Below are 16,157 nucleotides of genomic sequence, written 5' to 3'. Positions count from 1 at the left end.
CAAGTGTCACCTTCTACACAAAGACTTCTATGATCTTTTCACTACTTTTCACCTCCCCCCCAAATTACCTTGTAGTTATTTTGTATTTACTTCCATATTTGTAGGGGGTTTTAACCTATCTAATATAAAGAATAAACTCCTTGACATAAATAAGAACTGGGTAATTCTCTTAACGCTCTGTAGTCTTGATTCCACTGTATCCATTATGCAATGCTGCTTCTATGCCAATAATAACAATAAAAATAATAATAATTACATTGATAATAACTAACATTTATTTGGTACTTAGGAGTTTATAAGGAAAAATATAGGTTCAAAATTCCACTTCTGACTCTTACTATGTGACCTGACAAGTCATTTACCTTCTCTGTATCTCAGGCAATTCTTCAGGATGTATCTCCTGAGTCTTGGTTCGCTTACCTGCATTGCTGATAGGAATTCCCATAGGTTCCTATACTGATGAAAACACTGATTCTTCATGTATTACCATTGCTATTTTCTCATTCTTCTCATTTTATGTGGAGTTCAAATAGAAATTGACCTGGGATAAGTTGCTATCCTACTATTTGTGTGTTATATTTAATATTTAGCATGCTATATATTTAATTTAATATTATGTAGGTGGAGAAGGTAATTAATTTTTATAAAAATATATAAATATTATATAAATATATAAACATAAAAAAAAGTTGTGGGACATTAGCTCATCTTCTCCAGGTTCATTCAAACCATTCCTAAGATAACTCCAGTAGCAGATGTAAGAATAATAATAACTAGACTGTATTATCACTTTACAAAGCACTTTACAAATATGATCTCATTTTACCTTCACAAAAACCCTGGGAAATAAGTGCTATTATTATCCCCATTTTATAGAAGAGGAAACTGATGCGAGCAAAGGTCAAAATGACTTGCCCAGAGTCACACAGCTAGTAAGTATATAAGGCCAGAACTCAGGTTTTCCTGACACCAAGTCCAGCATTATATCTACTGTGCCACCTACCTGTCTCTAATTAGGATAATAGATATATAATTCATCCTGCTTTCATATAGATTAGATTTCTTTTGTGAAGTCTCTATATTTTAAAATCTTTTCATTTCAAATAGTCTAGAATTTGAGTATTCAGTATAGTGACGTATTAAAATGTTCATAGATTTTTATAGCTCATTATCATTGGCAAGATGATTAGGGGCAGCAGTTTTTTTTTTCTGTGATGATTCTCTGATGCCACTGCAATTTATTTGTTGGATTATCAAGGATATTTTATGGTTTGTAATTGCAGTATAAAAATTTCTCTTCTGTTAGGTTATGGAGGGTATCAAGCTTCTGTTAATACAGTTCTGGCTACTGGTGCTAAATTTTTGCAAACGACAGTGATTTGTTGCGCAATTATTATCATATATTGCTGTTTATTCCTCTAGTAATAGATGGGAAAGTTTCAGTTAGGTCTCTATTGGTAAGATTATAGGGTTAGGATTGGGATGGAATTAGGGAAATTCAATCTAGAAAAGATGGGTGGGACAAGAGAAGAGGCAATATAGTAATAAGGCGGAGATCTATGAAAGATGGAGACGAGTTATAAAATTTTGCTAAGAAATAGAAATGTAAGAGTATTTTAGATTTGTGGTTATGCAAATAAATATAACTAGCTGAGCAATAATGAAAAATTGTGAAAAAGTAAAGTTTTCCTTTGAGGTTTATTTCCTTTTTTATATTTGTATTTCTTTTAATACACCTCATTTTCCTGGACAGCTCTCAGATAGCTGGTATCTTCCTCATAAGCTTTCATCTTCCCCCTTATGAAACTTGTTCTGAGTACTCAAATTAAAAGTCAAGATATTAGGGCAGAGCTTCTTAAACTGGGGCCCTTGAACTTTTTTTAATATTTTGATAATATATTTTATGCATTTAAATTATCATTTTGAGAGAGGGTCTATTGGCTTTACCAAATTGCCAAAAAGGTGTCCAATTCTTGATATAAAAGGTCAAGAATTCCTGGTTTAAGGTGTTACCCCTCCTGGGGGTGTTTGCATTTTAACAGGGTTCAAAGTCATAGACCTTAAGAATAGAAGGGAAAAGGGCATCTAAAATCTGATCAGTAGGAGAACATTGAAATAGGAAGAGGTACCAAACAGATACTTGGATTCTACTGGAGAATCTCAACAAGACTACAGCTTTAGTCAGCGAGTTTAACTTATTTGTACTGAGGCTTTCGGATGAAGACCCTAATTGCCCATCAAAGGAAGTCAAGCAAATTAGAAAAAGGAAGTGGAAATACTGTTTAGAAAAAAAGTCCCAGGAGTCTCTGGGAAGACCTATAGCAGTTTGCCACATTTTCCAGTAGAGCTGGTCATGAGACCTATTAAGAAAAAAAATCATAGAAGTCAGAGGATGTCCTTTCCAGAAAGTATGGAGGACAATTGATATTTTGCATTGATCTGCAAAGAAAGTGAGATGTTCCCTCACAACAGCATTCTATCCCAATTTCCTTTGCACTGGTCATCACTCATGCTTGGAATACACTCTCTGTTCACTTCTACCTCATGGAATCCCTCACTTCCTTTGACGTGAATTTCAAGCACCAACTTCTAATTAAATCCTTTCCAGATTCCTTCAATTTCTGGTGCCCTCACTCCTTAACTGTTTGCTACTTTGTGTTTATTTAGGGTTTCTTCTGTATGTACATAAGAGATGTATGTGTAATCTCACCCATAGAAAGGTATGCTCCTTTAGAGTAGGGATTATTTCACTTTTTGTGTGTCTACAACACTTAACACAGTGCCTAGCACATAATAGGTGCTTAATAAATGCTTCTTGACTGATAGATGTTTTTGCTAGTTTCAACTAACACATAGGTGGCAATTCACTTGCAAATCATGACAGCACCTTCCTGATGTCATGGTTTTCTTTGAGAATGAAGGACAAGCAGCAATCTGTGAGTAGTAGTAGCTGCCCCACTGTGGACCAAACTGCCCAGTTCCAGTTGACCAACGCAGCTCCTTCCTTCCTGCCTTCTTTCCTTCCTTCCTTCCTTCCTTCCTTCCCTCCCTCTGTCCACAAAGGGAATCATACCCTTACTTGCAGTGCTCTGCCCAAAGAAATAGAAATTTTGATCGCTGAAATCTCGCAAGATATTTTGGGGTTTACAGGCTAGATTTCTTTTTTAAGGACCATGCCTTAAACCCAGATCACTCTGGCTCTCAATGATTGGCCAACAATAAGTCCCAGCCCAAGCCTCATTGGTCATTGTTTGGGCTTTGATGGCTCAGAGTGAGTGTAAATAGCAATTGTTTCTGTTTTAGCCAGAAACCCTGAGGATTCCCTCCCAGACTGATTTTTTTTTTAACTAGGTAAAAGAGATCATTCTTTTTTTTAATTGTTCAATTAATTTATTTTTAGTTTTCAACATTCACTTCCATAAGCTTTTGAGTTTTAAATTTTCTCCACTTCCCTCCTCTCCCCTCACCCCAAGATGGCATGCAATCTGATATGGATTCTACATATACATTAAAAGAGATCATTCTTTGCCTCATTTCTTACCTAGCTGTAATCACTGGATGGGCATTGCTTCAGACAAACTGAGACTTGGGAAAGCCCTTAGCTTAAAAAGGCCAAGGTATCCCAGGCCATCTCCAGTTGTCCTTGTCTATGTCTTGCCATTGGACCTAGATGGCTCCAGAGGAGAGAGTGAGGCTGGTGACTTTGCACAGCACTGCCTCACTTAAATCTAATTCATTTGCAAATCTTGATATCACCTTCCTGATGCCATGGTCCTCTTCAACAATGAAGGACTAATGGCAAGCAATCTATGTGCAGAAAGGAAAGAATGCTTTACCCCCTAGGAAAAGGTGAAAAGGCTAAAGGAATACCTCTCTATTTTCCAAGTTATCAGGGAGAAGAAAGTATTGATAATGATGATGGTGTTGATGATATTAATAATATTTCACTGGTGCAATAGTCTACATAGAACATTACATATAAAAGAATGAGTAATTTGTCCCAGATCTGTTTCTATCTAAAATTCATTGATAAATATGAGAACAGAATAATAATAGAATACATACACACACAAACACACACATACATGAAGACTACGGCTAAATATGTTGAGACTTACTGATAACCTAAAATCCAAACTGAATGGGAAGAACACATTTAAAGCAATTAACACCTATGCAATGCTGATCTTAATGTATACTTTTGGACTTGTGAAATAGACTTTAACAGATTTGGAAAGTGTACTAACAAAAACCCATGTAATAATAATAGTAATTATGAAACAGAAAGCCTATCACTTAACATGACAATAGAAAGATTAATACTTTCTCAACAAAATAGGAGGATGAAGACTGATAGACTTTCTTAGATCACATGATAAACAGGTCTAAAACCTAAAGAAATCTTTTGGAGCAAACAGATATCATTGAGCAAAAGTAAAGGCTAATAATACTCCATTGGATTTGTCTTATGTAACTGAAAGTGGTTTACCTCTGGATTGAGCCTATGAAACAATTATGATCTAAGAATATAATCAAAAGGCCCTCCATCCATGGGCAATGGCGACATAAACTCAGCCAACAATATGTCACAAAGAGTCATCTAACAAAAGACTGAGTCATACAGATTTGTTTATGGAAATTGAAGGGTTTATGATGGCAATTCGGCCCTAAATATAACCACCAGAAATTAGAGAAGAGTTACTTTTAAGGGCTCTGGACTTAGTGAGTAATAGAGAGTATGTAAAGAAATTATAGAATTTTTGCAACATATTACTGCAGCAGCAAAAACTTAGTTCCTACCAAATGCCTCACAAAATATGAACCAGTAACTAGATTTCTAAAAACTCACTATATTTCACAGACTGACAGACTACAAATCTCCATACTAAAATTATAAACCTTAAAATATCCTTAAGAATACATAAACTGTACTAGAAACAAACTTATCACAGACTGAACTGTTATTTATAATTGTCTAAATATAACAATCCATAAAAAGTTAAAAGCAGTGTTTTTAATATTGCTATGCCAAATACTCAATATCCAAGATAAATGGAATGAAAAGCTATCAAAATATAGAGACTTTGCGAAAGAAATCAAAATCATATGGGAACAGAATGAGGTACATATCATTCTTGTCCTGCTACTGTAGTTATATTTAGGTACTTTCATCCTATAGAGGATGAGCTGATATTCTAATATTTTTACTCAACTATAAAAAGGAATTATTTTATTCAGCTATATAATATTCCTTAAAACACTAAATATGTGATTTCATTTCCTTCCTTATCTCTTTTAATTAGATCTATTTGTGTTTTTGCTTCGTCTGAGATCAGGATTGCTATCCCTGCTTTTTTTTTCTTTTTTAAAAGCTTCAGCTTCAGCTGAAGCATAATAGATTCTGCTCCAGCCCCTTACCTTTACTCTGGGTGTGTCTCTCTGCTTCAACTGTGTTTCTTGTAAACATACTGTAAGATTCTGGTTTTTGATCCACTCTGCTATCTGCTTCCATTTTATGGGAGAGTTCATCTCATTCACATTCACACTTATGATTCCTAACTGTGTATTTCCCTCCATCCTATTTTTCCTCTTGTTTATTCTCTCCTTTCACCCTTTCTGTCTTCACCAGTGTTTTGCTTCTGTATACCATCTCCCCCAATCTGTCCTAACTTCTGTCAGTCCCCTCCATCCCCACCATCTTAATCTCCTCCCCTCCTATTTCCCTGTCGGGTAAGATAGATTTCTATAATCAACTGATTGGGGATATTATTCCCTCTTCGAGCCAATTCTCATGAGAGTAAGGTTCAAATAATGCCCACTGCCCACCTTCTCATCTTCCCCTCCATTGTAATAGGTCTTTCACACTTCTTCATATGAAACAATTTACCCTGTTCTACCTCTCCCTTCCTTCTGCACCCAATGTACTCCTCTTTCTCATCCCTTAATTAATTTTTATGTCATTCCATCAACTTATACCTATGCTCTCTGTCTATGTATATACCTTCTAGCTGCACTATTAGTGATACAGTTCTTAAAAATTACTAGTATCATCCTCCCATGTAGGGAGGTCAACAGTTTAGCTCTCTTGAATCCCCTATGTTTTTCTTTTTTACCTTTTTATGCTTTTCTTGAGTCTTGATATTGAAGATCAGTTATTTTGTTCAGTTCTGTCTTAGCCATATGAAAGCTTGAAATCCTTTTATTTCATTGAATGACTAATTTTTTTTCCTTGAAGCATTAGCTCAATTTTGCTGGGTAGGTGATTCTTTGTTGTAGTCCTAACTCCTTTGCCTTCCGGAATATCATGTTTTATAACCTCTGATACTTTGGTGTTGCAACTGCTAAATCTTGTGTAATCCTGATTGTGGCTACCTGATATTTGAATTGTTGGTTTCTGCACCCTTGCAGTGTTTTTTTCCTTGACCTGATGGTTCTGTAATTTGGTTATAATGTTTCTTGGAGTTTTTATTTTGTGATTTCTTTCCTGAGGTGATCAGTGGATTCTTTCAATGCCTATTTTGCCCTCTGGTTTCAGGATATCAGGGCAGTTTTCCTTGATAATTTCTTGAAAGATGCTGTCAAGGTCCTTCTTTTGATTATGGCTTTCAGGTAGTGCAATGGTATTCTAACACTGTCTCTCCTGGATCTATTTTCCAGGTCAGTTGTATTTCCAATGAGGTATTTTACATTTTCTTCTATTTTTTCAGTCTTTTAATTTTGTTTGATTAATTCCTGACGTCTCATAGAGACATTAGCTTCCACTTGCCCAATTCTAATTTTTAAAGAATTGTTTTCCTCAGTTAACTTTTGTATTTCCTTTTCCAGTTGGCCAATTCTACTTTTTAAGCAATTATTTTCTTTTTTCCAAGCTATTGACTCTTTTTTTCATAATTCTTTTGCATCACTCTCATTTTTCCCAATTTTTCTTCTCATTCTTTTGTTTGATTTTTAAGCTCTTCCACAAGTTCTTTCTGGGTTTGAGACCAACTCTCATATTTTTTGGGGAGGGGCCTTTGTCCATAGGTGTTTTGACATTATCGTCCTCTTCTGAGTTTGTGTTTTGATCTTCTCTGTCACCATAATAATTTGCTAAGGTCAGATTCTTTTTTTGTTGTTTTTTTTTTTGCTCATCTTTTCTGGTCTTTTCCCTTACTTTCAAATTTAAGCTCTGCTCCTAGGGTGGAAGGGGCATTGTCCCAAGCTTCTTGTGCCGGGGGCTACAGGACCTGGATGTTGACCTGGTCCTACACTGATATTGCCCTGAAGCCCATGGGCAACCCTCACGTCTGGTGCTGCACTGAGGGGGTGGGGAAAGGGGTGAACTGATGCTGCTGGAGACTGTCTGGAAGTTGACCTGGTGCTGAGCTGGGGTCCCAGTGCTGATGTGTGCTGAGGCCCGTGGAGTGTACCTGCATTGGCGTCTGCCTGTTTGCAATACTGAAGCACATGGCACTGGCCTTTTCACTTTACCATACTGAGTTATGTGGAGGGTTCCTGGCACTGGTGTCTACCCATTTGCTTAGGCACCTGTAGGGTCCCTGCATTGGTATCTATGTATTTTCCAGAGGCTACACTGAAGCACTTGGTGGTCTAGCTGCTAGCAGTTGCCTGTTTGCTGGGGCTACACTGAAGTACGTGGCAGTTCCCAGAGTTAACATCTGCCTATTTCCCTGGCTATGCTGAGGCACATGGGAAGTCCTAGTGTTTGCATTTGCCTGCTCCACCATACTGGGGCTCAGAACCTCCTCCTGGTTTGCTGAGGCAGGGCTTACTGCTGGCTTGCTGTGATGCTTTCTGTTCTGAACTGCATCCCCCTTTTACCTGAGTGAAACAGACCTTTCCTGCCGACCTTCCAAGTTTCTTGGGTTAAAAGGTTGTTTCACATCATCTTTTTGCTGTTTCTGCTGTTCCAGGATTCACTTTGGGATGCTGTTTTATGCTTGTTTGGAAGTGAATATGGGAGAGTTACAGGGATTTCCTGCTCACTCCACCATCTTGGCTCCTGGAAGTCAAAACACTAAATATAAGAGAATAATAGCAAGGGTAGTAACTTGTCCCAGGGCCATTTCTTTCTAAACTTAATAGAATAGGATGAGATTAATGATGATGAGTATAATGATGATGATGATGATAAAGATGATGACAACTAACATATGCATAATGTTTTTAGGCTTACAAGGTACTATACATAAATACGCTCATTTGATCTTCACAACGGCCTCCTTGATTAGGAACTGCAAGTATTATTATGTTGATCTTATAGATGAGGAACCTGAGGCTCCTAGACTTTAAGTGGTTCTCCAGGAAAATTCCCAATCTAGTGACCAGCTAAAAAGAAGAGGCTGGTTTTGAACCTATCACACTTCCTTGAGTTTTGTTTGAAAAAAAAAATAGGAGGGGCAGCTAGGTGGTATGGTGGATAGAACACTGGCCCTGGAGTCAGGAGGACCTGAGTTCAAATCTAGCCTCAGAGCACTCTAAAGTAGTTTTTCAATAGACTTTTTATTGCCTTTAGCATTCATAATTAAACTCAGCTCATTATTAACTTCAACACTCTTCACACTATTCTGACATGATTGTGCTATGTTTTAAAAAAATTCATCCTTCATTTTGCTCCATCTTTTTCTTGTTTAATCTCCTGTAGATGTCTTTTTAAAATCTAAGCTGGTATTTGTACATTTACATTGGTTTCTTTTGGCAACTCCTTTTCTTCTTCATCGAAATGAAGATCACATCAAAAAGAGATCCACAAAGGAAAACTCCTAGGAATGTTGTAGCCAAATTCCAGAGTTCCCAGGTCAAGGAGAAAATAGCGCAAGCAGCCAGAAAGAAACAATTCAAGTATTGTGGAAACACAATCAGAATAACACAAGATTTAGCTGCTTCTACATTAAGGGACCGCAGGATATGGAATATAATATTCTGGAGAGCAAAGGAGATAGGATTACAACCAAGAATCACCTACCCAGCAAAACTGAGTATAATCCTGCAGGGAGGAAAATGGTCATTCAGTGAAATAGAGAACTTTCAAGCATTCTTGATGAAAAGACCAGAGCTGAATAGAAAATTTGACTTTCCAATACAAGACTCGAGTGGAACATGAAGAGGTGAGAACACATCACTACATGAACAAACTTCACTGAGTAAATGAAGCCTGGACACCGCCTTGGATTCAACAGGAAAGCTCTTCTGATTGGGTAAAACATGTAAGCTAGTTGGAATTGGAAGTTCACATGCCTCGAAAGGGAGAGGAGGGAGCATTCCAGTTCAACTCTGATCCCCTCAGCTTCCTTTACCCTCTCCACTTTGGCCAGAGAAGGACCCTACAAGTTTCAAAGAATCTATAGGATTTTGAACTTATCTTCTCATCAGCATCCTAGCAAGTGTTCCCAGGACAACAGTGACTGGCACCAGGGAGCCAAGGACAGCTCAGATATATGATGAAAGAGCCCAGCAGAAACCCCCCACCATACCTAGGAAGACGTTTTGAAGATTCTGGAAAAAGGACTTCCAGGAACTGTACTACCCCTTTGCTACATGTGCTCTCTAAACTTGAGCCTACTTTATCCTGGACTCTCAGTATACTTTTTTTTGTGAGGCTATTGGGGTTAAGTGACTTGCCCAGAGTCACACAGCTAGTGAGTGTTATGTGTCTGAGGCCAGATTTGAACTCAGGTTCTCCTGACTTCAGGGTCGGTGCTCTATCCACTGCACCACCTAGCTGCCCCAACTCTCAGTATACTTGTAGGGAGAATGTATCACAGACTTTTGAAAGATGTTTTGTGCCAATGGATCTTACTATACCACCTCAGTAAACATCCTTTTCTAAAAGCTAATTAAAAAAAATAATAATTTCCACTTTTCTCTTATGAATTCAATTCTTATAAGTTTTCTGTCCCTTCTAGGATGACTTTCTCTGTTGAACATGAGGCTTGAGATCCTACCTATCCTTTTATACATAATTTGAAATCCATTTCCCCCAAATTCAGGCTGCACAGGGGACTATAACTGGTTTTCCTTTCCTTTTCTACCATGAATTCTAAGATGGAGTGGTCATTTTTACCCTAGGAACCAGTTTCTCTTTGTTGGTAAGGATCAGGTCCAGGACGACAAGTTTCTCTTGTCACATCCTCCAGATTTGAAGAATTTATTGGCTGCTGTTCCTAGCAGAAAGAACTCCAGCAGAATTCTGGGTAGCAAGCCTGGATGTCTCTTAAATCAAAATTAAAATCAAAGGAGCATGGAATATTTAACTTGTCATATCTATGGATAATGGAAGAATTTATGACCAAACAAGAGAGAGAGAGCATTTGTTGTTGTTCATTTGTTTAGCTGTTTCTGACTCTTAATGACCCCATAGACCATAGCACACCAGGCCCTTTTATCCGCCATTTTTGAGTCCTGTCTCCTCATTATGTGACCAAAGTATTTAAGCTTCACCTTCAGTATTTGTCCTTCCAATGAGTAGTCTGGATTAATTTCTTTAGGTATTGATTAATTTGATCTCCTTGCTGTCCAAAGGATTCTCAGTAGTCTTCTCTAGCACCATAATTTGAAAGCATCAGTAGTATCAATTCTATAGCACTCAGCTTTCCTTGTAGTTCAACTGTTACAGCCAAACGTTGCTGCTGGAACAACCATAGTTTTGACCATATGGATCTTTGTCAACAAGGGGATTTTGCTTTTGCTATCCTGATTTGCCATAGCTTTCCTTCCAAAGAGCAAGCATCTTTTAATTTCATAGCTGCAGTCACCATCTGCAAAGATCTTTGAGACCAAGAATGTAAAAATCAGACACTACTTCCATTTTTTTCTCCTTCTGTTTGTCAGGAAGTGATGAGACCAGTTGCCATGATCTCACTTTTTTTAATGTTATGCTTCAGTCCAGCTTTTACACTCTCTTCTTTCACCCTCATTAAGAGGCTTCTTAATTCTTCTTCGCTTTCTGGCATCAGAGTGATATCATATGCATATCTGAGATTGTTGCTTTTTTTCCCAGCAGTCTTGATTCTGACTTTTAATTTGTCCAGTCTCGCATTTCACATGATATTTTCTGCATATAAGTAAGGTAACAATATACAGCTTTGTTGTACTTCTTTCCTAATCTTAAACCAATCAGTGTTCCATGCTTAGTTCTAACTGTTGCTTCTTGACCCACTTACAGGTTCCTTGGGAGACAAGTAAGATGATCTGGTACTCCCATCTCTTTAAGGACTTGCCACATTTGTTATGATTCATACAGTCAAGGGCTTTAGTGTAGTAAATGAAGCAAAAGTAGATTTTTTTTCTGGAATTCCCTTGCTATCTCCATAATCCAGTGAATGTTGGAAGTTTGGTCTCTAGTTCCTCTGTCTCTTTGAAAACCAGCCTGCACTTCTGGTAATTCTTGGTTCATATATTGCTGAAGCCTAGTTTGCAAAATCTTAAGCATAACCTCGCTGGTGTGTGAAATGAGTGCAATTGTTTGGTAATTTGAACATTCCTTGGCATTGCCCTTCGTTAAGACTGGGACATAAACTGTTCCTTTGCAATCTAGTGGACAGTGCTGAGTTAACAGAATGTAAAATGGATAATTTTAATTACGTTAAATTAAAAAAATTTTGCAAAAAACTAATGCGGCCAATATTAGAAGGAAAGCAGGAAATTGAGGGGGATTTTTTTTTAGTGAGACAATTGGGGTTAAATGACTTGTCCAGGCTCACACAGCTAAGTGACAAGTGTCTGAGGCCAGATTTGAACTTGGGTCCTGCTGACTCCAGGGCTGATGCTCTGTCCACTACGCCACCTAGCTGCCTCTGGGAAATTTTTTTTACGAGTTTCTCTAATTAAGGACTCATTTCTGAAACATATAAAGAACTGAGTCAAGTTTATAAGAATATATTTCATTCCCCAATTAATGAGCGGTCAAAGGCAATTTTCAGAAGAAATCAAAGCTATCAATAGTCACATGAAAAAATGCTCTAAATTACTACCAATTAAAGAAATGTTAATTAAAATAACTCTGAGGTTCCACCTCACACCTATCAGATTGGCTAATATGACAGAAAATTTAAATGACAAATGTTGCAGACAATGTGGAAAAATTGGGATACCAGTGCACTGTTGGTGGAATTATGAACTGATCCAACCATTCTGCAGAACAATTTGGAACTAGGCCCAAAGGGCTATTAAGCTGCACATAATCTTTGACCCAGCATTACCAGTACTGGGTCTATATCCCAAAGAGATCAAGGAGAAAGGAAAAGGACCCATCTGTATAAAAAATATTTATAGCAGTACTTTTTGTGGCGGCACAGAATTGGAAATTTAAGGGATGCATATCAGTTGGGGAAATGGCTGAATAAGTTGTGGTATATGGTTGTGATGGTTTTGAACTATACCTAAAAAAATGTTAAACCATAACTTTAGTCTAGTGATACCAGTATTAGACACACACCCTAAAGAGATCAAAGGAAAAAGAGAAGGACCTATGTGTACAAAATATTTGTAGCAGTATTTTTTTGTAGCCAAGAACTTAAAGTGGGTATCATCTGTTGGGGAATGGTTGAACAAATTGTGGTATGTGAATTTAATGACATTTTATTGTGCCATAAGATGTGTATGGATATGTTTGTGTTTAATTTTTCTGGTTTGTGATTTTTAAATTTTTTAGAAAGAGGCAGTGTTCATAGAATGTTGGAGTTTTGTGTACATTTCTGGATGCCATTCTTTAGGAATTACACCCTGAAGTGCATCCAGAAGAAGGTGATCAAGACTAAGCCGCATTCAGAACAGTGGAAGGCACAGTAGTTGGAATGGAAAAGATAAGTCTTAGGGGAAAAATGATAACTGTCTTCTAGTATTTGGAAAGTGGTGGAGATGGGGAAAAAGACCCCAGAAGGCAAAAGTAGAAGTAATGATTGGAAGTTACCACAAAGGGGACTTATACATGATATAAGAAAAAACTTTGTAAAAGAAAAAAGTGAAATGAAAGTCTTTGGAAGTAGTTATCTTCCTTTCACTTGTGGTCTTCAAGCAAAGACTGGATGGCCACTTGTTAGGAACATGGTAGAGGGGATTCTTGCCTTTGAATTTTATTCCAGCCCTAAGAATGTTTGGCTTAAGCTATAATGTAGAATTTCAGGAATCAGCCTGAAAAGTAAAGGGAACTATTTTAGGGCAGTCATCTACTTAAGCTTGCCCTGATGAGGAAAGAAGTAGAGATGCAGGGAGATGTAGGGAGACAAAAAGATTAGAGAAGAAAGGAAAGGAAAGAGGAAAAAGCAAAGAGAAACAAGATTTGGGAGGTCACATACTTAATCATAGCCATAGGGATGAGAGGAAAGACCACTGAAAGGCAAAATGTATCAATGAAGAGCATTTGATGGGAATATTTATAAGAAAAAGGTGAAATCCCAATCTTCTTTACCTAGTAGTGTCCCTCAGGGATCTGTTCTGGGCCTCTATACTACTTCACTTGATGATCTCATTAGCTTCCCTGGATTTAATCACCATCTCTATACTGATGATTCTCAGATCTACCAATCCCACCCTAAATCTCTCAGCTGACCTCCAATCTTGCATTTCCAACTGCCTTTTAGTCGAATATCTAGTAGACATCTTAAACTCAATATGTCCCAAACAGGATTCATTATTTTTCTTCTTATATCTTCCCCCATGCCCGTCTTCCCTAGAGGATAACACCATCCAGTCCCTGAGACTCAGAACCTTGGTGTCATCCTTGACTCTTCACTGTCTTTGACTCCCCCCCGACACACACACGCAATCCAATCTGTTAGCAAGGACTTTTGATTTTACCTTTACAACATCTCTCAAATACACCCCTTCTTCCCTCTGACACTGCTGCTGCTCTAGAACAGGCCCACCTCACTTCACCCCTTAATTTATACAAGAAGTTGCTAATTGGTCTGCCCGCCTTAAATCTCTCCCCACTCCATTCTTCATTCTTCCCTTCCTCCATTCATCCAACTAAAGTGATTTTCCTAAAGTGAAGGTCTGGCTCAAAATATGGCCTCCAGGATCAAATAAAAATTCTTTCTCTGTCATTTAAAGCCCTTTATAACCTAGTCCCCTCCTATCTTCCAGTCCTCTTTCCTTTAACAGATTCATTTTAGAAGTGTTGTCATTTGGAAGTGGGATTAGACATGTTCTTCTTGGGCCCAAAGGGCAGAACTGGGATAGGTAGAAGTGTCAGAGAATCAGAGTCCAATGTAAGGATAAAATTCCTGACAATTAAAAATCATGAAATAGACTGGGCTGCCTTAGAAAGTACTGGCTTCCTCATCACTGTTGACTTTCAGGTGGAGGCTACAAGGCTACTTGGGGGAGATTCCTTAGTGGGATGGGGTAAATGACCTCTCATTCTAAGATGTTTTGATTCTGTGTTTGTTTTAGGGTTGGAATTCTATTCCCATAATCTTTCTGAAAGTAGGTATTGTTCACTTTTACATGAAGTTTCCTTTAATAAAGGTAACTAAGATTAATTTCTAAAGATGATTCATAATCCTTCCTCCCCTCAAAATAAATAGGGAACAGGTGGCTGAGGAATCCAAAATGCAAGCTGAGATGACTGCTGAACGCATAGATTCTTTGAGAAAGCAATTTCAGTCTGAGAAAGAGACTGTCAGGAAAGCTGCACAACGGGAAACAAATGAGGTAAGATGTGAGATTATGAAAAACTATTGTCTGTCTATCTGTCTGTCTGTCTGTCTGTCTGTCTCTTTTCCTTCCTCCCTCCCCATGAATCCCTCAAAAGAGACTGGCTGAAGAGTTTTGAGTCTAGTGGTTTCTTCAGGTTCCCATCTTTTCAGTACTCTAGTCTCCTTTTCCAGGCAGACCAGATGTGGTTAAGCAAACTCACTGTTCTTCGTAAGATGGCAGTAGGCACTACACTAAAGAAAACAAGTGATATGCCTAATGCTCCTAATAAAGAACTACCAGTGTGCAAACATTTTCCCTGTTCCATTGGTTAAGTGTGATAAGGAGACTCCTTATTTATATATATGAAATTACCTTTCTAATCCATTTAATTAAACTAGCATTTATCAAGCACTCACTTTATGTACAACAACAATTTTCCCCTTCCCACTCCAGCCAGTCGATGGTTTTAGGTTCTGGAGTCTACCTTCACCAATTTGGTCCAGAGTAATTGTTACATTTTACTTCTCTGGCCATCAGTCAAGCAGCTTTTAGGGCTGCTGAGGGCAAGGCCCTTTTGAAATGTTTAGTTGTCTTTTTGTTTGAAAGTTAACATAGTAAATTCTGATTAAATACTTACTGATTAATTGAATACATCAAAGGAAATCTTTGAAAAGCAAAATAACTAGACATTCAGTCTAAGGAACTTGCTTATAAAGGTAATAAGGTGATGGAAAGATTCAAAGTAAGGTAAATGCTTCTATTTGCCATTGTGCTAAATGCATTAATCTAAAACTATTATAGTATTCCTCAATTAGATCCACAGCAACTAAAAATAGATTGGCCTAGCAAGCCACAAAGAAAGACAAAATAAAAAATGCCAGTTGTCTGAATTATGATCTGCAACTAGATGGACAACCCTTTGAGTTAGTCCAACTTCATGTTGTGTGTGTGTGGCAGGAACTGCATATGAGGTGGGCCAAGAATTAAATAGGAGGAAGCAGATGGGTTGTATTGTATTTGGAAAATTGCATAGAGATTCTGGCAATGCTATGTGGTTGCAAATCATGGACCATCACACTTTCATAAGAATGAACATTTTGAGAGACCCAAAGGACAATGGAAAGATTCATGGTAGGCATAACTAGACATGATATATAAATGCTAATATTAACTTCAGATATTATCCTGCCACCTAGTACAGTGCTTTTTCAATGATGAAATCTTGGGCAAGAAACTGAAGAATGTAGGAGCACAAGTTTTATTTTCCTCATTGTTGGAGAGAATACAGAAAAGAAAAAATAATTTGGGAAGTGAACAGCTGGCTAAGAAGGCAGTGTCTCAGAAAAGGATTTGGACTTATGGACCATGGCTTAAAATACAGAAATAACAGATTCCTAGCTAGAGAGAGCATGTACCTAACAAGGGCTGGTAAGATTATGTTTGCTAGGTGCCTTACAAATCCAATAAAAAAGTCTTTAAACTAAAATGGATATGGAAAAGGGCAAGATTGCTTACAT

General features: G+C 37.7%; 1 protein-coding gene across 1 annotated transcript in view; it reads left to right on the top strand.

The window, feature by feature from the left end:
• Positions 1 to 16,157, top strand: part of CCDC150 (coiled-coil domain containing 150) — a 113,444-nt gene that overhangs the window by 75,351 nt on the left and 21,936 nt on the right. Inside the window, exon 20 of the mRNA XM_027866087.1 lies at positions 14,529 to 14,655. Coding sequence (XP_027721888.1) covers positions 14,529 to 14,655 — 127 coding nt within the window. The remainder of the gene's footprint in view (positions 1 to 14,528; positions 14,656 to 16,157) is intronic.

Source organism: Vombatus ursinus, unplaced genomic scaffold (genome assembly GCF_900497805.2).
Source record: "Vombatus ursinus unplaced genomic scaffold, bare-nosed wombat genome assembly UNPS02014779.1, whole genome shotgun sequence".
NCBI classification, from domain to species: domain Eukaryota; kingdom Metazoa; phylum Chordata; class Mammalia; order Diprotodontia; family Vombatidae; genus Vombatus; species Vombatus ursinus.
Note: the sequence above shows the minus strand (reverse complement) of the source record. Positions and strands in the feature narration are given on the sequence as shown.